Here is a 22975-nt window from a genome sequence, read left to right on the forward strand (position 1 = left end):
GGACAAAAGGCAGATGTTTTCCTGGACCACCACATGGAGGCAGAGGACAATGTACCCCAGATCCTGAAGGAGAGGGCTGCTGAGAGCGAATGGTGACTCTGAAACCCACCAAAGGTATTTTCCAAAGAGAATGGAGATCTGCTTGTGCAGCCGGCTTAAGAACAGATAAGAATATGGGGAACTTCTGGGCATGATTTTGGCTTAGAGCCAGGTGGGGAGCAAGGGAAGTGCTGGGTTTCATGAGAGAACAGGGCTCTGAGCAGAAGTGCTCTCAGCTCCACTGAATTTGGAAACCTGTATATAAAAATCTGTTTCCTTCAACACTGATTGTTGGGTCATGTATCAAGGCGCCATGTGGCCAAGCCCTGGTTTGCTTGGTTACATACATACTCAAGCATGGGCATGTTCTCCAAATATACACAAACAAATGATAGTACTGAGATTTTTAACTGATTGAGAGTCATCTGTGAGGAATGAGACCCAATAGCAAGGTGGGAGGGAGAGTCATTCTGTACTCTATTTTCTTTTATAGTAGTTAAAATTGTTTCAAAAACATGCAAAGACAATAACTCACACAATTAATTTTAAGTAAGAATATTTACCTGTAGCAGCTTTGTTTTGATAGAAAGATCACTCTCCCTCTCTTTTAGTATACTTTCTACTCTCTTCATTTCATTTTCCTTTTCTTTCAACCTAGAATTTTTACAAAGACCTTATATTTAGTTATACATATAAAAAAGGACAGCCAGACTCCACTATCATCTGTAAGATAAAAAAACAATAGCAGAAACAATGCCTATCAGCTTTCTTCCCATATTACACCAACTTATAAATTTGTTTTAAAAGACAGTATTTCCAGAATTATTCAACTGAAAGTAAAGTATATCCTAAAAACTGCTACAATTTATTTCATACTTAATGTTCTTAAGCAAGTACGGCTTTATCTAGGGGGAAAATCTAAAATAAAAGCCATAATTAGATGACTCTACAACTTGATTCCAAAACCTTTGTACTGAACAGATGCTACATATAATTTAATCTCATTCTCCCTAATCCAGCATAGATGTGTCTTACTATATGTATAGACCACGTGAATCCCAATTGCCTTTGCCACCCTAAATGCAGATCTTTCTAGCATAACACTTAACAATATTAAATGATGTTTAATTATGTATTTCCTCAGGCAGAAACCCATTTTAGCCATTTCAGTATTCTTAGTGCCAGAGGGCACAAAACAGGCTCTCAAATATTTGCCAAGTTGAATGCTATTTTCATCCCACCTTAATCTAGAATTTCAACATGTTTATTAGGTCTACTTGAAAAATGACCAAAAAGCATATACAAAGAGTGGGATTAAGAAGAGAAAAGAAACAGCAAATCTTAAATGCATTATTACTAAGTGAAAAAAGCTAATCTGAAAAGGCTACATACTATATGATTCAAATTACATGACATTTCTGGAAAGGGCAAAATTACGGAAACTAAAAAGATCAGAAGTTGCCAAATACTTTGAGGGAGGGAACGCAGGGAGGGTGGGACGGTTGTGAGGGAGGGAGGGATGGAGGGATAGGTGGAGAACAGGAGATTTTTAGGACAACAAAACTATTTTTTTCTGATGTTGTAGTAATGGATATGTGTTGTTACATATTCTTCAAAATCCATAGAATGTATAAGACAATGAATGAACCCTAATGGAAACTATGGACTTTAGTTAATAACAATATGTCAATCTTGGTTCATCAATTGTAACAAATGTACCACTAATACAAGATGTAAATAAGGGATATAGTGGAGGAAGGTATATGACATGTCTATACTTTTCTCTCAATTTTTTATGTAAACCTAAAACTGCTTCCCCTACAAAATATACTATTAATTTTAAAAAAGTATAGTATAAATAAATCTAAAATTACATACTTTAAACATCTATATACTTAGTATAAATAGGCCACAATCGTATCTCTAATCTTTCTATTAGCAAATGTGACAAAAGCACCTAGTAGTTATACAATGCCCACAAGATAAACAATTAGTTGTTCAAATGAGCAATCTTAGTGCCAAGAATAAATAGAGATAGCTCCTTTGTCTTCCTGAACACAATGACTTAATATATATCCTCAATATCTTACTTCTAAAGACACAGATTATTAGTCCACTTCTTAAATATCAATAAAAACTAATGGCATTATATCGAAGCAATATCCCTTAAAGGTAATTCTAGAAGGGACCAAAAGATAAAGTCCAGGTACCCTTTTCACCACTATAAACTGATTTATTTTAAGAGAAACAGACTTTATAGGATAAAAAATATTCTCAGATGAACATCTACAAAGACTGATGCCTCCTACGCTATCAGATGCATTATTTTTACTACTCTGCACAGCATAACTTACAGAACAACAGATACCATTTTCCCTGATAAGCAAGTTACTTTTATATAAAGAGTAAATATTCATTATCAAGATTATGGTTAAAATTATCATCTGGTTAATTCAAAGATAGTTTTTCAAATACTAAAATAATTTTAATTTGAAATAATTCTAACCTCTAATTATAAAAACTGCATACTTTTTTAAAAAAACAAAAAACTTAAAACTAGTCTATACTAAGCAGAAACAATACTTCAGAAAATGGGTTTGAAGGGTTTGGAAATGATAAAGTCTGTAGGTATCTGAAAGCACTTAAAGGGCCCATGTTTGATTATACCAAACAGAGGCTTCGCTATGTGCCTCTGGACTACAATTCCTACTTAATGAGAAAGTTAATGACTTAGCAGAAACTTGTTAAAATATTCAAGCATGTTCTGAAAAATAATGAGAACTTTCTCTTTAAAATGCCAGCTAAAAGTATACTTACACAGTCTCAAGTTCTTCAAATTGTGAGGCAGAACATGCCTAAGAAACAGATTCACATTTTTAATTCTAACATTAAAAATCAGATACTATAACATACATACACATATAGAATACATTACCAGTAATATAAAAACATAACTGTATGTGATAAACTTAAGGTTGTATCATTTATAAAACAAAAACAATGAATTTTCTTTAACTTAATTTTTTTTCTCTTTTTTGGGTTTTGCATTTTTATTTTTTTAATTAACTTTTTGGAGCACTTTTAAGTTTACAGAAAAACTGAAAATTACAAAGTTTTAACTTAACTTTTAATATCTATTTCTTAAAATGATTACATATTAATACATCAATTAAACACAGGCACTTAAAGATAAGTTTAAGAGTCCACCTGAAAATGTAAGGATACAAACTGCTCTGAGGCTTAGGCTGACAAATCAAGAAGAAACAGACTTGACGGGGATAAAAGTTACCTTATTTTACCAACAACAAAGCTATGGTACAACAATAATTTTTTTAAAGGTTAAAAATACACCTTATTAATCAATACTGAATTAACTTTCTGATTCCACATCAGTAATATCATTAAGCCTACCAATTTTTAAAAATTAAATTTATTGGGGTGACATTGGTTAATAAGATTATATAGATTTTGAATGTACAACTCTATGATACATGACCTGTATTATTGCTGCTGTGCTGCTAATACATACTGTACTGTGTGCCCACTACCCAAAGCCGAATCTTCCCTCACCATATATTTGACCCCCTTTACCCTTTATGACCCCCACACTCCCTTCCCATACTGTTGTCTGTGTCTATGAGTTTTACAGTAATAATTTTAAAAGCAAAGAAACTCAGAGAACACATTACCTTCTTTGATTTCCAATACAGTAAAATAAATATTTCTCATTTAATATGTAATACGCTGGTAATCTGTTTATACTATACCTCTTTCAAGTTATGTTGCGTTACCGCCTGAACATGAGCTTTTAAAGATTCATTTTCTTCTTGAAGATCCTGAAAAAGAATAGGGTGAATTGAATTGATATTCCAGTATAAAAAATGTTGTTTACTTTTGTTTTTATCTTCTCACCTGTAACCATTTCCCTCTATTAGCTAGATCTTTCTCCTTCTCTTCTAAAACAATCTTCATGGTATTCATCTGTTCCTCCTTTCCTTTTAATCTGACAATAAGTTAAAAAGAACTATCAATGAAAAATGTTACAGACTATACAAAGCAAAAATAGTGAAGACTACAAAGTATATTTCAGGTTGTATTTCTAGCCCAAACTAACTAAAATACATTAAAAAGTAAATATTTTAAGTGTAAAGACATACAAGGTTTTAGAGCTATCAAATAAGAAGCATAAGATGATTAAAGCCATTTATCACTATAGATTCAGATACTAAATAAATTAGGGTGGCTCTACGCTCACCCCATAGCAAGCTGTTTAAGTCAATACAAATTTAGACAGCTTATTACAAATGCTTTGGGTATGAAATATATGGCCAGTTTCACAATGGCTATTAAAATGGGCAAAAAGCATCACCTCAATTTAAAGTCATTCAGATTATAAATCATGAAAAATAAAACTTCCCACTCCATCCTTATTACCATCAAAAAACCTACAGGTTAAACCCTAATGAAAACTTAAGACCTTGAGGTCTTTATGAGACATAATTTGATATCCCCTAAAATATTACTTGAAATCAAAAAAAAAAGAAGCTATGATTTTCATTGTAATTGCATTGAACTTGTTGAAAAGAGATACTGAGGAGAAATGAAAGATATGGTACTTACATGTTCTGAAGCTCCTGAACCTGAGAAGTGATAGATAACTGAAATACAAAGAAAAAAAGTAATTCATCATCATTTCAACTTACCTTATTAAAGTTTTTATGGTAAACTTTAAAATATTCCAAATTACAAAGATTCTAGCTGAATTATTCATGCCAAAATGAGATGTGTTTTGATTTTATCATCTCCTGACTCTACTGACAGTAAGAGTAACAAATTAAAAAGTGTAAGGTAGGCGGGCAGGTGGTGGTAAGAAATATAGTTATGAATAATGAATCTAAATAATGTGACACTTCTGTAATTGTGAAAATTAAACATTATACTGTCCATATACCTCCCTACCACATCAGAGATCTTCTTTCCAAGTCTTCAAGGCCACGTACTCAACAGCACTCTATATTGCCCCTCTTTAATCTCCCTTTCTTATCACACACAGTTTAACAGTACCTCTTATCACCTATAGTTCCTTCAGATCTTAGCTTAGATGTCAATTTCTCAAGAGGAGACTTTCCTGACCTCTCAATCTATATTTAGAGGAGTCCTGTCTTTTCATCATACCTCATTTTGTTCAGCACATTATCTTCAATCACTAACATAATGCTTTGACAAGCAGAGGGAACACCAATATTGTTGGAGGAATGAATGAGTCATCTCTTCCATGCAATCTCACATTTTTTTTTTCATTTACCCTTATTAGATTAAATTCACCAAAACCCATCTATTTCCAGTTACCATTTCTACCTCTGAAATCCTCCAATGAAACCTGTACTTTGTTCTAAAGGCAAACGTTGAACAATACATATTCTATAACAAAACATTACAGTCCATGCAGATTAAAAAAAAGTTAAAAGACAATTTAATTTACCAGTGTTTTGTGTTTTAAGTTGGTAAACTAAAATGAAACATTAATACAGAAAATTTTATTAAACAGAATCTTTAAGAGTTCAAAGACACATTGATTAAAATATCAAGAACACTTTCTTAAATCAGGCAAAAAAAAAAAAAAAAGTGAGTAACCCAATATACTTACACCATACTACTAAAAGATTTTTCCAAGTAACAAGAAAAAAGCCAAACAGCTCATAAATATACATACACTGACATATCTGTCATGCTATGGCTCTGGGATTTTTACCTGTTGAGCCTTTTCAAGCTGGGTATTTCCTATTTCTTCTTTTAGAGCCTCTATTTCCTGTTTCAAATCCTTGACAATGACAAAACAGACAAGATTGGACAATGGAAACACAGAAATTGACATAAAATGCAATGTACAGACAAACACATGAAATTAAATGGTATTCACTAAAGTTGATAAACAGAAAAACACAGTTTTCTCTCTCACAATACCTGAATAGTTTTCTCCTTATTAGCAACTTTGAGAAGTTCAGCTTCCAGAAGCTCTTCCACAGACTTGATCTTTCCATCTTTCTCACGAATTCTTAAAGAAATGCAGTATTAAACTTGAACAGAAATCATCACAAACTAAGAATAGCACCAAATCATAAAAAAGCTCACCAAATGAACTCTCCCCATTTTTTAGTAAAATAACAACATATCAGACATAAGGAGAAATAATGCTAAACGCTCTTTCTAAATAAGAAATAATTAGTAACTGCCAGGTGGCTGAAGCCCATGTATAAAAGAAGAAGCTGGTGACATGCTTCAAAAGCACACAAAAGAATACAAGATTTGTATCCTGAACAATAGTAGGGCAAATCAGGTTCCTCTCAACAATACTGGCTTTTAGGGCTATAAAAGCTGCGACAGAACTTATACACAATTATGACATCAAACTTTATAGACATCTCAGAAAGAAGATAAAAGCAAGGAACTTATCTCTCTATCCAATAAAACTTATTATTTAATAGTTCCTACCACAGAAAAAGAAAATTAACAATTCAATGTCACAAGTTAAGAAAATAAATAGAATAAATTATGGAAATAAATATTTTAACAATCACATTGTACTGGGGAAAGCACAGCTTACTCCATCAATGAAAAATTCTAGAGTGAAAGGTAAACTAACATACATCAACTATCTCAACTGCACAGTAAAACACGATTTATTTATAAAGCACTAAGAAAATGAACCAAAAGAGAAAGACCAGTTTAATAATGTCATCACTTACACTTTCTTAAGTTCTTCAACTAGAGATGCAACAGAAACCTGAAAATAGAAAGCCACCCTAGTTAGCCATTTGCTCAAAATATAGATGGGTCAGAAACAGAAAATACGTTATCCTTAAATTTTCCACTACACCAAAATCCAAATGGGAAAGGTAAACCCAGGAATTAATTCTGACTATTCTAATGTCAAAATTATGAAAATGAGAAGCACTTTGAAAGTAAGCAGCTTAAAGGCTACTTACGGTTAAGTGTATGCCAAAAGAAAAATCAACACATAAATACTAAAATTATGGAATTAATAATTCTAACCAGATAAAGAGAAAACTCAACTAAAAAGGGCAAAAAATTACGTCATTTTTGCCCTGGCTGGTGTGCCTCAGTGGATTGAGTGCCGGCCTGCAAACCAAAGGGCCGCCAGTTCAATTTCCAGTCAGAGCACATGCATGAGTTATGGGCCAGGTCCCTAGTAGGGGGTGCAGGAGAGGCAACCACACATTGATGTTTCTTTCCCTCTTTTTCTCCCTCATTTCCCCTCTCTAAAAATAAATTAAATCTTTTTTTTTTAATTACCTAATTTCAGGTAGCCTCTTCTACCATTATTTATATGATTCTCACTTTCTATTTGTATACTCAAAACCTTTTATCACTGTCATAAGAAGCAATGACCTCCTATGCAGAGTACTCTACCAAGTGCTTGAGATACAGTCAGCATCCAATAAACTGCTGCCTGTTACTGATAAACAAGTCACTAAACATTTACAGATTAAAACTATAATTGACAAATTCCACTTTGGAGAAGGCAGGAACAGACAAACAATACATTCTTGCTGTCTGAATGTAACGGGTTTGTTCATTGTCTAAAAAAAATGGTTGCAGGATCTAATATATTACCTGATCATTCTGCTTAGCTTTTAAGTCTTGAACTTCTTTCAGCAAAGATGAATTTTCCATTCTTATTGCCTTTTTCAAAGACACATAAGCAGAACATACTTTTACTTTCTGAAAAAAATAGCTGGCTTCAAAATAAACAAGATTTTTGTTTTTCTTTAGCTGTTTCTTTTTCTTTCTGGAAGGCCAAAGATCTCACTTCTTCCATAAGTCTACAATTCTATAACTTCTGGAGCTAACCAAATAGATTTTCAATTCAGGTATCCCCAGAAGTATTTCTATTTAAGTTTCTACAACCTTACAACCACAAAGCGCATCACTTGTCATGCTAAACTCAAAGACACCTTTTCAAATTATTTCTTTCAGCACCTTATCTATCCAACTCAAGTTAGTTAATGATAATCATAAAATAGAACTGCAGTGTTATTGTTGATTGCAATTTGAGCATGGGTAGATGGGGGGAAGTAAATTTTACAAACCATAACAATAGTATCTACACCATTAAGGCAGTGTAATAATCAATTATGAATTTTTGTATTTCTAATAAAATCTTAAATCTAATGAAAAAATCATGTCATAAAATGTGGGTAACTCACATGCAGTTTAAAAGCTATGGGAAAAATCTTACACAAATCATAATGAAACCCCTTCACATGGAAAACAAATCTAAAAGTGATTTACATTCAGTTCCTCTTCTTTAGTGGCCACCTGAATAAGTCCAGTTTCAAGTAATTCTTCCACAGTCTTCAACTTTTCATCTTTTTCTTGAATGCTGTAGTTATAAATTTAAAGCATATGTATGAAGTATTTTACCAGGTAAATGAATAACATCATTCTTAAATATTTTACATTTAACTTCTGTTTCCAGCGTTCCTTATAATATTTAATTCTAGAAATGTTTCTGAGGATCATTGATTATGGTTTAAGGGTACTTCACCAATAAGTGAAATATGTTCAAGTAATGCATGTTTACGTGCTAACCTAAACAAATAACTCATTGCCACAGACGTGGACACCCACGGACCTAATATAATCCTGTATCAAATTGCTCAATAGCATACCACTTGTCCACTATGAAGTACAAAAAGAATTTTAAGAATCTAGATTAATATAGTTAATAATTCTGTTATATCAAAGCTGGTAGAAGTAAGCCATTAAAATATAAGAAGAAAATTTTAAATTCTTACCATTTTTCCATTTGTTCCACAACATTTTTATTAGGCTAAAATAAAAATCACCAAAAAGTTTAATTTACCAACTTTGCATTGAGTAAAACTAGTTTAGAAATAGAATTCTATGAAAATTTTTTAGTTTAATTAAATCCAATATGTGAGAAGAGGATCCATATTTGAAGACTGCTAATAATTAATTAATTTACCAAACTTAAGATGAAGATAAGCAGCTATACAAGACAGAAAATGATGAAGTATCAAATGGGCTAGTATAATTTTTTAATTACTACAAAAGAAAATCTTAAGGATAATAAGAGAATTTGCCTCAGGTCCTTTACATTAATAAATTCAGTTCTTCAAATATTAAAAAAAAATCAAAGGTTCTAAGGTCTCATAGGTCAGGAAAGAGGCTTTGCTCTTTCTTTGTATAAATGGATTTTTTTAACTTTAAAACTAATATACAACATTTACATAGGCAAACATATAGATGTTATATAACCACCAACCAGACCAATATTTAGAACTGATTATAAACTACAGAAGCAACAACATGAACACATCCTCCTTGTAAAGCATTAAAAGATGACATGTAAGATGATCCCTGCAATTAGTCCCATCCTGCCATCCCCCCATACACACAAAAGTACCCACAGTCATAATTTATTGTGTGTCCAGAGGCAGGGCTTCCCCTCAGCATTCCTAAAGACCTCCAGGCAGCTAAACACCCTGACAAAACAGGTCGAGGGTCTTTTTCCTTGAACATACTATCTTCCTCCCATCTCTACCTGCTCTCTCCTAATTTCACTAGTTTCTTAATTTTTTTCCACTGTTATTATAACCATCTTTCACATACACTATTAATTTTTCCATTACCAAATCCAAATCCTAAAATTCACCCACTTTTCTTCTGTGCTCTAGGTTAGGCTCTCAGCTTTACTAATCTCAGCTACCACAACATCCTAATTCTTCTCCTTGCCTCTAGTTCATAAGGATTATTTTGTGAGGCATACCAGAAGAATTTCCAAACAGGAAAATTTTTCCTACCATCAGAAAGAAGATAGAAGCTTTCAAAAGTTTATTTAATTCAGTTTATAAACTGTGAAAAACAATCATGCAATAAGTTTACAAATCTTTAATCAAGATGGTTTTTGTCCATCTTTATTTCTGATGAATACCATCTCACATAAAGACAACACAAAATTTGTAACAACGTACAGTGGTGGATGGCAATTACACTTATAGTGATCAATTTCACAATATTCAAAGATATCAAATCACTATGTTGTACACCTTAAACTAATATAATGTGTCAATTAAAGCTCAGTTTTAAAAAAAAGACAACACTATTAAGTCCAAGTTAACCGTTTAGTTGTTTTTTACTTTGCATCCTATGTACTTTGCCCCTACATAAATTCAAACCCTGCACTGTCATCAGCATACTCTACCTAAAATGCAAGACCAAACACTTACTCCTGTAGCACCCTTTAGAGGCATACTTACATGCTAAATGAAGTTCATGGTCCTTCCTTACACAGCAAAAAAAGTTCATAATTAGGCCCTAGTGACTCTTTACCCCTGCACCTCATTCTTTGGACTTCTACAATGTGTTCTGAATATAGCAGTTTTACCATCTACCACCACGACATTTAACACTGCATCCCCTCGGTCTTGATTGCTCCTTAGCTGTCTGGCAAATTCATGGCCATTTTTCAAAATCAGGTTTAGCTCTCCCTTCTTCTCTGCCCACTTTCACCCTCACTCTTTCCAACAGAATTCATTATTTCTTCCTCCTAACCTATACACACGGTTCAAGAACTTTATTCATTACACTTTTCTGTGCTATATATCTATTTCCACACTAAACCATATTCTTGAGGATGGGAACCAAGCCTCACTCATCTCTGTAGCCTCAGCATGCAGTGCAGTTCCTAACATACTCAACTAGTAAATATTTTAAAAAGTGACAGTTCCTTTAATGAGGTCACAGTTTAACAAGCACTCTTGGTCAACTGCTCATTCAATATTCAAATCACAAAACTGACTCAGTTTAGCATCCATCCAACATTTTTACTTCATACTTTATTTCTAATCCAATCCAGTATTTTCCTCCCTAGATGATTTTCAAAACTATATCTTATATAATAATAAACTCTTCTGCAATAAAATACAACCAGAAAGGAGGGAAAAAAGAAAACTTCCTATTCCCATAGTTTTATTACTTAATAATCTTAATCACTGAATGTTAAAAATCTACTAGAATAAGAATAAGAAGTCCCCCTGGCTGGCGTAGCTCAGTAGATCTGAACACCGGCCTGTGCATGGAAAGGTCTTCCCAGTCTGGGCACATGCCTGGTTGGCAGGCCTGGTCCCTGGCTGGGGCTGTGCAAGAGGCAACTAACTGATGTTTCTTTCCCCCTCTTCCTCCCTCCCTTACCCTCTCTCTGAAAACTAAAAAAAAAAAAGAAAGTCATGTGGCTCCTTAGCTAAAGTCAAATGCTCAAAAATAAATAAATAAATAAAGGACTCCATGTCCTACCCACTCCTCTGGGCCCAGCTGGCTAAACTGTAAGCTCCCAGAAGAAAAGTCTGGGGCTGAGTATCCCTAAAGCAATGGGCATACAGTGGGTGCTCAATAAACACAACGGGCTAACCCATCCCGCCAAAAAAGGACAACTAAGAACCCCCACCCCAAAAAGTTTTATTTTATTCAGAATAAAATGAGAGTTTGTAACTAATCTATTTGCATAATCTATCTACAGGTTGACATCCTGAATTGAAGCTTTCTCTTCTTTAGTGTATAAATAGGTTACCTTACCCGGTATTTGTTGTCTCTCTGCTTCCTACACCTCGAGAAACAACAACCTGGCATCACTGTTGGTTTCTGCTTTGATAAACTCAATCTTTTCCTCCACAATATAAATCCATGGGGCAAAAGGACTAAATTTTTTTTTTTTACATAACTGAACTGTTCATCTCTCAACTGTCACTTGGAATTCTGACTGCTGGGTAACAAAGGGTTAAAGAAAGGTACAAATGGAAAAAATGAAAATTATACTAATCTTTATCTTTTCTTTAATTACCAGTAGCAATAAAAATGATCAGAGAAAAAGTCCAAGAGATGGTTTTTTGGTCTGCCAAGATGAGATAGGTTAAGTCAGAACTACAACCAAAAACACATCATAGTCCCATGTTTTTTAAAGCTTTTTTTTTAAAAAAAGCTTTCAGAACAAGAGAGAAATTCTAATTACCAAAGAGCAAATCTTAACTTAGTACCACAAAGTGAGTTTCCAATCTTATCAAATAATTCTTAAAAAAAAAAAAAGGTGACTATGAAATTTTTTTCTGTGGACTATTTGTAAAACTTATTCATCTAAAAAAAATCAATCTCATGCTGAAAGGTGTTATTTTAAAATACTTAAAGGCACACAGAAACATCATAGTGGATAAAAGGCTAAGATATTAGAGAAGTTTAAAAAAATATTTTTAACTTTTTATTATTAACTGCTACGTGTGATAGTTTACATAAGATACTAGAATGGCAAGTTTTAGGGCATCATGTTAACTTTAAGAAAAAGAAAAATTTAAGGCTAGTAGTTTTACTCGTCTAATGATGGAGAATACCACTTTTGGTACAGAACAAAAGTTAAAAGATTTTTAAAAATTCAGATTTTTTTTAAACCTAAGTAGGCGTTACCAGCACCTTTATGACTGAAATTTTAGGACAGATTCAGAAGTTTCTAGGCATTTGTTTTTATCTCCCATGAACTTAATTTTAGAGAGTTTAAAACTTTATATATTGAAATAGGGGTTCCAGAATCTCTGATAACCAACTCACAAAAAAATACATTCTGCTTTCCTGGGTAAGAATTAACACAACCAAAAAGTACCTATCATATTTAATCTAATCCAAGTCATTGATGTTGCATCTCACAGCCAGTATTTTAGGTAGTACTAAAAATTTAAAATGCTGCCAACTACGCTGACACCACAGACTGTAAGATACAACCAGACTTCAGAGATGGATGATAAACTACATAGTAGAACCAAATGGTAATGGAGAAAAAAATAGAATAAAGATTATGTTAAAGTAGAAAAAAAGCTTACAATTGAAATATCTTACCATTTATAAGCTATACCACAACAAAGTGAGATAAGATTAAGATTTAAGATAAAATTTAACACCACTTTAGAAATATGGAGGCATGAAGTCATATTCCTGCACTAAATATCGTCTGTTCAGAATTTTCTCATCTATTACCTTTAGTTTGCAAGGGTAAAGGATATACAAAGTAATAAAAATAAAGCAAAGCACTTAATATCAACTGAAGGGGGAAGAAAAATAAGTGGATTACTTCTTGACAAGTAAACAAATGTTAACAAAATACTTCCACAGTATTTGGCACACCAATACCTGCATAAATGTGAATTTTAAAATAAAAAAGTAAGTACACACCTGATGAAGAAGTGCTATTGTTTGCAATAACTTATATTTCAGCTTCTAATAAAAGTGCATTCTAAAAAATTAACAGTATCACAAACGCATGCAAAGCTTCTGTTTTAATGTGTCAAGAATTTCTAGAATATTTTTAAAAACTGAAATTTGAAGAGTTGTGCCAAAGAAGAGTATGAAGACAAGTCTTAGAAACAGACATAAAATGGACGTTGCCTGGAGCTCTAGTTTATGCCACGATACTCATTCAGGCTGCTACAGTTTTGATGGCTTGCTATAAATATAGAAAAAAGTATGATGGTAGCAGGGGCTGGAAATGAGATGGAAAAAAATAAATATTCTAAGGGAAAGATTTTAAGGTTTAAGATTCCTGCTATATGTGAAGCACTAGGCTAAGCACTATACATAAACTTTCCCATTTAAATCTACCAAGTTTATGATGTAAATAAAATGTGAAAGACTTGGAATGAGAGGTTTCAAAAAGGTTAAGCAATTTGATAAACGTCACTCTGCTTGAAGTGCTGGGTTAGGTTTCAAATCCATTCTCTTTTTTAAGAAACCATGCTGCCTTAGAGAAAGTCAGGCTCCAAGTTTAAAGACTTTTATCCTGAGAGTGCAATGTGTCAAAGTGGCTTTAAAAAATTTTTTTATGCATCCTATTATACTTTTCTTTCTTTTTGGAGGGATGCTTATTAACATGTTAGCATTAACTTCCTCTTAGGAACAAAAATTATATTTTACTTAATTTGGCTATTTGATAAGCACAGTAACAATAGAAATGCAATTAAAAGACATACCTATACTTTCCTCAAAATTTCCCAAAATGAATGAGCTGGTTACTATTTAAGAAGAAAAAGACTTGTAATATATTGGATATTTCTACTTTGTAACTCACAAAAAGCCTTACCTGTTCAGAAATAAGAGTCTGTAGCTTCTGAACTTCTAATTGTAATGCTTTGTTTTGGTCACTTAAAATCTGGGAGAAAGAATTTCAAATTACTGTTCTTTGAAGAAAATGTTAAAAAAGCAATCATTTGAATGGGTTTTTAAAAAAATATCAAGCCCATATTCTTGTTTAAAGTACTAATAAAGTGACAGGTGAATTATGTATTGATGTACTAAGAATGCAAATCTCACATGACTCCATTTTTCAGTTTCAATAAATACATTCCAGAATATAGGAATACAGTACTAGTATAAATTACATGTACAATAATCTCTAAAACCACAATTTCTACTAAGCCCCCTAATTCAGTCATGTGGTTTATCCCAAAACGGTGCTGAAACTGTTTCCATGTGTATTTCAAAGAGTTGAACAGTTCGTGCCAATGGAATTTGGAGAACCCTGCTTTCATTAAGTGAGTACTTTCAGGTGTCCAACCTGTTGCCCGTGGGCTGAATGCAGTCCAGCATGGCTGTCAACACGGCCCAACACAAAATCATGTATTTACTTAAAACATCAGATTGTTTTGTGAGGCGAACATGATAACCACGACACTAAAACTCTTAAAAGGTTGTTTTGTAATTAACGTGTCGCAGTGTATTTAATGTGTGGCTCAAGACAACTCTTCCTCTTCCAGTGTGGTGCAGAGACACCAAAAGGCTGGACACCCCTGACAGGCTTCCTATTAAATAAAAGCAAAAAAAAAAAAGGAAATCACTACACACAGAGATGCACCCTGGCAATCAGAATGCTCTGCAGCACTCAGGCTGTTCAGCCACAACCCAGAAACTAGCACCACACCAACAATGGAGCAGACAGAACCATCACAAACTACCAACTGAAAACTGTGAGAAAAGGCTGAAACAAAACAAATTTCAGAAGTCTATCCTAAGAAGAGATAAGATAATCTAGGCAAAAAGTCTATGATAAAATTCACTATTTATATAAGACACTAAATGAACTATAGAAACACTGTTTCAGTACTTCTAGATTCACTTCAATTGAAAACTATTACAAAGTTGTTCAAAAAGCTGAGATGACAAGCTTAATCACACACCTTAAATTCTTCCATTTTCTTTGAAATTTCACATTGTAGCTGCTCTTCAAGCAAACTTATTTTATCATCCTTAACGTGAATACTACAGGGGAAAAAAATCAATTGAAATACTTCATTTATTCAGAAAGTTTACATAAATTATGTGCACAACTAGCAGTTATAAGCAGCAATATTTCCTGTAATTATACTTGCATATAAACATATGAATGGCTCCATGTACAACAATACATTAATCACCTTTTTTGCATTTTCTCCAGTTCATGTGCTGCAGCAGCCTGTATTTAGAATGAGATGAGAATAATATCATTTCTCAGAAAGCACTCTACATTATTCTTTTACTTATTTTTACATATTAAAAAGTTACATTTTCATATACATGGCGTAAAGTTAAAGCAGTATCATACACTGCTATAATACTCTTTGCTGTCCAGTATTTTGTACTTCTCAGTGATCAACTTTTATCCTAATAAAAAGATATGTCCTTTTTAAATTAAATGGCACAAGGCTAAAACATATCAGCACAGTAAGAGTGCTGTAACTGTTCCTTTGGTATCTCAAAAGTGGTCAATTCACTGGATTGAACATTGATTTCAACACGAAAATAGTTAACATCTAAGTGAGTTGTGAGAATAGTAGTCAAATAGAAGAGGATTTCAACAACACACCATGCAGCAAGACATGAGTAACCAGTATGCTTATTTACTATCTACATGAGTAAAATTAGGGCTTATAATACCAATAAATAAGTATAAATGAACTAAAAATCTGAGGTAAATGCTCAAAAGCAATAAAGATCTACCTGTTCATTTGCCCGAGCCTGTAATTTTTGCACTTCAGCTTTTAATAAAAAATTCATATTCTGTATATCCTAGAACAAGAAGGAAAAATGGAATTAGAAATATTTAATATAACTGACTTCAAAGCTGTAAATCTCTTTTCTATTTAAGCAAAGGTCTCAAAGCAAAAGTCTCAAATTACAATTTCTTAAAATTAGAAAGAGAAACCATCAAATCCTGTTGTTCAGCATATTTCCCAAGTTATTGTATATGTCACGTGAGGAAAAACCCTTTAAACTTCTCTTCTTAAACAGCTAAAAAGGATTTTGTAGTTTAGAACGAAGCACTTTTCAAATGAATTCTAGAGTATTTTCCCATTCTTCAAAGACATGTATACTGATTGCAAGGTCAGGGCAATTCAATGCCTGTAAAATACTGCAGCCGTTTATAATAATTACAGTACCTTAAGTTCCTCCTCTTTACTTGTTAAATGATCGTGTTCATTTGCTAAAGAATCTTCAGTCTGTTTTATCTGCTTATCCTTTTCTGCAATCCTTTAACGAGAAATACATTTTTGTACATTCAATAAGCATTGGGAAACAAATCACAAATCAAAGGATTAAAAAAAGCCTTAAACATGATCATCCTTATTTTAGTAGTTTTTCATGTAAATGTACCCTCCATTTTTTAGCTCCTTTCAGTTTAGGAATAACTATCATATACATTACTATACCTCCTTAAAATACCTATCCCTATTTTAAAACTTGAGGTCAAAGAAGTATTTAAACTATGAGCCTGGCAACTTCAAAACCATATTTTAGGGCTTCTAAACTCAATTACACAATACAAAAAAGCCCCCCAGAATTTTGTTTTGGGCACCACCATACAGTTGGATACAGAGTACCTACAATTACTTATTAGACACAAAAACTAATTTACTTTCACTGATCTCAAATCAAAATTATCTCTCCCACATAATTGCTCAAGCCCAAATGAAAAAAAATCCCCAACTTTTTTTATGATAGAGACATAAATACACAGATTATGTAACCTGTCCAGGAAACAAATCACTGGGGGGGACTGCAGAAGTGCGGAGCAAATGTTGCTCCAAATCTACCTGAGAGTATTTTCTGAACAAGATAGAATATAAAATTAATCAGAAGTGTTCAATCTAACAGGTATCTGTTAATGGTGACTAAGCAAGTATAAGAAATGTAGCAAGGCAGGCTTACACTTTATGTAATTCTTCTGCTAGAACTGAAGCAGAGGTCTAAGAAAGAAAAACAGGTATCAACATAAAAGCATGTAAGACAAAGCTTAAAAGTTGTACAATAATAGTCATAACAGATTTAAAACTTAAAAAAACCAATGTATACACAATTATTAAGGTAGCATCTGGCCCATGATGAGAGTGCAAGAAATAGTAGCTATTATTTTGAAGGCAAATTTCATCACCAACAACCAACAAAGGAAAAAAATGGGAAAAACAGCTACAAAGTCCATTTTTCATCTCTGTGCTTCTGTTCCTAAGTAACAATTTGCAATAATGAAATGATACAGTTCATGAATAAGGTAAGAATTAAATTTTTTGGCATTATCTATGCTCATCTTTAATTTTTAAAAAGTACTTACAGCATCCTGTAAGTATTTAATTCCCAAAACATTTTCTAGAGCTACCTTTTAGCTAGTAACTTAAGATTTCAATCTAATTTGAATTGATAATTTAAATATACATAAATATCCATAAACACACAAACATCCTTTCCTATATTAAACCATTCTTCCCAATTAATTTTAGACTACAGTCTCTAAAAAGAAGGCAATTAGAAAAAAATATTTTCTATCTCAAAGTTTTAAAGTTTCTATCTCAGGACTTTAAATTTGCCTGTCTTAAATACAAGTTTTTAATGTTCAAACTATTTTTATATAGAAAAGTGACTTGTATTCTAAGCTAATACTTTTTCTTACAACCAATTTTTAGAATGATAAAGTTGAAGAATTAAAATTCATAGTATGTGTATTAAGGAAACAAGTACTCAGAAGTGTTTTTTCTCCTGAATGCTGTATAATTTATATTCTAAAGAATATATCTACATCTACCTATGTATTATGTTCCATAAAGATGCTGCTGAAGAAAAACAGGTCTTATAATACCACTTGCAAAACTTTGGAAGGTTTCCCCACTCACTATACTGAAATATAAATCTTAAAATGATCCTTTTGCATATATAATATGAGAGTCATAGTTAACAAACTGCAAACACTGAGGGCACATAAAATTTTCCCTTATGGCTAGTCAATATTACTAAGCATTTCTAATATTATTATGTCTAACATAAATTATTATTCTTGACATCATTTGACCAATTCCTCTTCTTTAATGATAGAACTGTGGACATTTTTTCCTCCTATGGAAAAAAACTCTCTAACCTACTTCTCAATTAGCTGGACTTAGATTGTTTTCCCTCTGCACTGTATATAATTATCAGAGTGTTCAGCACTCAGGATTATCAATGTTGATTCAATGACTAGTCTCCTGACTACTAATCCAGTACTCAGCATTCAACAGGCACTCAGATGATTAGTTACATACGTAGGAAGCTCTTAGTAATGATAAGCAATAAGAATACACCATTACCTGGGCTGCTATCTGGGAATGGAATTGTTGAATTTGAGCTTTCAAAGCTTCGTTCTGTTCCAAAATATCCTTTCATAAATAGGAACCAAAAAGGAGAGGGAAAAAAGTGCACTGTTAGCAAATATACCAATACACATGGAACAAAATGAGGTACACATGTTTATCTATAAAAAGGCATTCTTAGATTCCGAAAACATTTTTTTTTAATTATATGTTATAGATTATGTTACTACAGTTGTCCCAATTATTCCCTCCTTGCCCCACTCCACCCAGCAGCCCCCCACTCCCTCAGGCAGTTCCCACACCACTGTTACATCCATGGGCCATGCATATAAGTTGTTTGGCTACTCCATTTCCTGTAACTGTACTTTACATCCACATGGTTATTCTGTAACTACTTATTTGTACTTTTTAATGCCCTTTCACTCATTTCCCCAAAACCCCCCTCCCACCAGGCAACCATGAAAATGCTCTCCATATCCATGATTCTGTCTCTGTTCTTGTTTGATTAGTTTGTTTTTTGGATGCAACTGTTGGCAGATTTGTACTTTTTGCCATTTTATTTTTCCTACTTTTGATCATCTTTTTCTTAAATAAGTCCCTTTAGCATTTCATATAATAATGGTTTCATGATGGGAAACTAGTTTTTTTTTTTCTTTTCTGGGAAGCTCCTTATCCTTCCTCTGATTCTAAATAGTATCTTTGCTGGATAGAGCAATCTTTGCTGTAGGTCCCTGCTTTTCTTGACTTTGAATATTTCTTGCCAATCCCTTCTGGCCTGCAAAGTTTCATTTGAGAAATCATCTAACAGTATTATGGGAACTCCCCTGTAGGTAACTAACTGCTTTTCTCTTTCTGCTTTTAAGATTCTCTGTATCTTTAACCTTTGACATTTTAATTATTATGTGTCTTGGAGTGGGCCTTTTTACATTCATCTTGTTTGGTACTCCGTGCTTCCCAGACCTACATGTCTATTTCCTTCACCTAATTAGGGATGTTTTCTTTTATTATTTTTTCAAATAAATTTCCAATTTCTTGCTCTTTCTCTTCTCCTGGCATCCCTATGATGCGAATGTTGGAGTGCTTGAAGTTGTCGCCAGAGGCTGCTTACACTATCCTCATTTTATTGGATTCTTTTTTTGGTCATTCTGATGGCTTGCTTTTTGCTTCCTAATGTTCCAAATCGCTGATTTGATTCTCAGCTTCACCTGTTGGCAGATCAATGGGAGGGATTTACCCAGGTCAGTCAGCTGCAAAGACTGGCTATGACCACTGATCTCCAACCTCCACCCTCTGTGGAGATCAGCTGTACAGGAGCAGGGTAGTGGTGCTCTGACATGGTCTGTAGCTGTCCACTGAATGCTCAGGCTCTGAGGTTTCCAGGGTGGTGCAGGTCAAGGTCAGCCCCCAGCTGTGTTATGCCCAGGGCCACCCTGCCTGTGCTATAGAACAATATGAGACAGCTTCCACTTGTGCTGGGCTTGGATATTTCCAGGCGAAGCCAAGCTGTGAATCTAGGCTGGCTGCTGCTTGGTGCTAGGCCTGAGGCCATTTAGCAAGAGATGCAGGTGCTAAGGACTCATGTGGCTGGCTGTTGCTTGTTTAAGAGGATTTAGGAAATTGTGAAGCATGAGCCAAGACCAGCTATTCATATAGAAAAGTCTCTGTTAACAGCCTGGCGGGGGGGTGACTTGAGTGGTGGGAGAGCGCCTGAGGGGGTCTCCAGGCCATGGGAAACAATGTTAGCCAGGTTGATGGAGTCTCAGCTATGGCCCCTGCCTGCTGGCTCTTTGGCTCTGTGACAGGAGGGTTCAGAAAAAGGACAATGGCCTCTGTCCTCCTTTCTGTCTGCGAGAAAGCTGTCCCCAAGGTCCCCCCTTAATGCCAGGCACTTTGGTTCCTCCCTGTATGCTACTGGTACTTTTCAAGCTGCTACCCTACTGCTAGAGCTCAGACGGAGTGAGCCTGAGTAAGTGCTTGTGTGGGTTCTTTAAAAGGAACTGCTTGGGACTCTGGAAGTTTCTTCCACCAACTCAATCCCCACTGGTTTTTGCAGCCAGAAGTTATGGGGACTTCTCTTCCTGGCAGTGGAACCCAAGGCTGGGGGTTTGCTGTGGGGCTGGGACTCCTCATTCCTGAGATATCCCTCCTGAATTTTTATCCACCACTCATGGGTGTGGAACCTGCCCCTACTGCACCTCCACACCTCCTACCAGTCTGAATGGATGTGGTCTCTTTAATTTCACAGCTGCCAGACTTCTATTCAACTAGATTTCTGAGTGATGGTTACTGAATAATTTTAATTGCAATTTTGATGTGGCTGTGCAACAAAGGAGAGCCGTGTTTACCTATGTCACCACCTTGACCAGAAGCCAAGCATCATTTTATAACATCAGTGATTAGGCATTTTCTTTGGAGAGTTAATTCGTAAAGTAGAAATTAAGAATATGTTGTGCTATTCATAATCTAATACAGAAAGCCTAAGACTTGGTTAAGGACATCTTCAAGTATATATTCAAACACACGAAATTGCCTCAACTGCTCAAAGATGAAGTTTTAATTATTCATCACCACTCCAGAATTAAGATAAGGTCAACTATCCTATCTCTTCTATGTAGACACATCCTACAACTGCCCACCTTTATTTTTTAAAAGAGAGAAAATTTAGATACCTGAATTTGCATTTGTAGAGACTCTTCTTTGTTCACCCATTTTTGCTCCGATTCCATTAACTGCATTAGTCTTTGCTCCAATTGCTGTTTTGATACCAAAGTATCTGTAAGCTTACTATGCAGACTCTGTACTTCACTTTCTTTGGCCACAAATTTACTCTGTAAATCTGTAATAAAGCATTGCATTTTACAAAGGTCTCTTCCTTTCCTGGCTACCGCTACTCACCTTTAGTGTAGGCATTATCTCCTCTAGAAAACCCTCCTTTATCTCTCCCTTTGCTCTCCCCTTCCTGCTTATAGCTCCCACAAACAACCTGTGCTTACTTTTAATCACAGTAGCTGCCACATGGTACCAATTCAGCGCCTTTCCCAGCTTTCTGAAATCAAAGACTGCCTTTTCTGAATGCAGAGCTGGGTCCAAGGCTTGGAACACAGTACATATTGAATAAATGTGTTAACAGAATAGTATGTGGATGTTTAAAACTGTTGCACCATTTCTTGAAAGTAGTCTTTATTTCACCAAACACAGTTTAATAGTTTAGTAAGTACTTTAAGTGAATTTCTTGTAAATGCCTTGTACTCTCCTACATGGAAAAGAGAAAGATGCTAAAAGTTGACAAATGTCCTGGTATAAGATGAAGTAAAACTTTTTTGTCTGCTTCTCTCCTTAATGGTAACCTGAAACAGGATGGGGGGATGGAGAAAGAGAGCAGGAAGGAGAGAGGGAAAACACAAACTTTGATGCAATCAGAAATAAATGTAACTCCAAATCACAAGAAATTAAGACAAAATGGAGAAATTACCACTAACTTGGCAGAGATGAGGAAAGGGAAGTGTTCCAGAATCGTAGAAAGGCTCATGAAATCAAGATACCAGGCACTATGAGAGCTGCCTCCTGGCCCTGTAACAACAATTAAGTCCAAAACAGAGAGAAGGAATGACAGGAATGGATGACTAACACCAAGGATAGAGAAGCAAACACAGGGAAGAAGAGAAAATGTATGTGTGTATGTATTAGGTATGTCTTCAGAAAAGTAGGATGATTCTTCCATAAGACGACACTAATGTCAGAATGAAACACAATTCATTAAAGAGCTCCTGAAAATTAAACTAATGGTAATGTCCAGGATTAGAATTCAGAAGAGCATATTTCTTACCAACATCAGTATAAGTTAAATGTGTGGGGAAAATTATTTCCAACCTAGAACTGTATATCCAGTTAAAACATGAAAGTGGAAAGAAAAAAACATTTTCAGATATACAAAGCCTCAAGAAATGTACTTCAAAGCGTACTCTTTGAAGCCACTAAAAAGTGCTATTAAATGAGGGAGGATAGCAAAAAAGATGGCAGGGACACAGGATCCAGAAAACAGGAGACAGAAGGAAGTGTGCAGACAATAGCTATGGAGCAAACCTAGAAAGTAAAAAGCACTCAAATAGAAAGACTGAGGAGTCCAGAGGGATATCCCCTGGAAAAATAGGTAAGTCCTCCAGTATCTAATATGTTCAGAGGCTAGGGGAGGGGAAAAGGTTAAAGGGATTTTAACCATAAGTAAAAATTTAAACAATAAAACAAAGATCAGGCAACTTAAATAC

General features: G+C 34.3%; 1 protein-coding gene across 11 annotated transcripts in view; it reads right to left on the reverse strand.

The window, feature by feature from the left end:
* Positions 1–22975, reverse strand: part of KTN1 (kinectin 1) — a 118647-nt gene that overhangs the window by 30101 nt on the left and 65571 nt on the right. For 7 of the 11 annotated variants that reach the window (XM_054567528.1, XM_054567525.1, XM_054567523.1 and 4 more), the window contains exons 11-29: positions 21380–21546; positions 18708–18776; positions 17302–17339; positions 16533–16623; positions 16093–16161; positions 15531–15568; positions 15294–15375; positions 14201–14269; positions 8859–8893; positions 8353–8443; positions 7675–7743; positions 6786–6823; positions 6004–6094; positions 5792–5860; positions 4660–4697; positions 3952–4042; positions 3807–3875; positions 2857–2894; positions 603–693 (exon numbers count right to left, since the gene is read on the reverse strand). In XM_054567528.1, coding sequence (XP_054423503.1) covers positions 603–693; positions 2857–2894; positions 3807–3875; positions 3952–4042; positions 4660–4697; positions 5792–5860; positions 6004–6094; positions 6786–6823; positions 7675–7743; positions 8353–8443; positions 8859–8893; positions 14201–14269; positions 15294–15375; positions 15531–15568; positions 16093–16161; positions 16533–16623; positions 17302–17339; positions 18708–18776; positions 21380–21546 — 1343 coding nt within the window. The remainder of the gene's footprint in view (positions 1–602; positions 694–2856; positions 2895–3806; positions 3876–3951; positions 4043–4659; positions 4698–5791; positions 5861–6003; positions 6095–6785; positions 6824–7674; positions 7744–8352; positions 8444–8858; positions 8894–14200; positions 14270–15293; positions 15376–15530; positions 15569–16092; positions 16162–16532; positions 16624–17301; positions 17340–18707; positions 18777–21379; positions 21547–22975) is intronic. The other 4 variants (XM_054567529.1, XM_054567527.1, XM_054567526.1 and 1 more) reach the window with 1 other exon arrangement.

The sequence above is a fragment of the Pteronotus mesoamericanus genome, unplaced genomic scaffold (genome assembly GCF_021234165.1).
Source record: "Pteronotus mesoamericanus isolate MK-2021 breed Mesoamerican mustached bat unplaced genomic scaffold, CSHL_Meso_final contig_182, whole genome shotgun sequence".
In the NCBI taxonomy this organism is placed as follows: domain Eukaryota; kingdom Metazoa; phylum Chordata; class Mammalia; order Chiroptera; family Mormoopidae; genus Pteronotus; species Pteronotus mesoamericanus.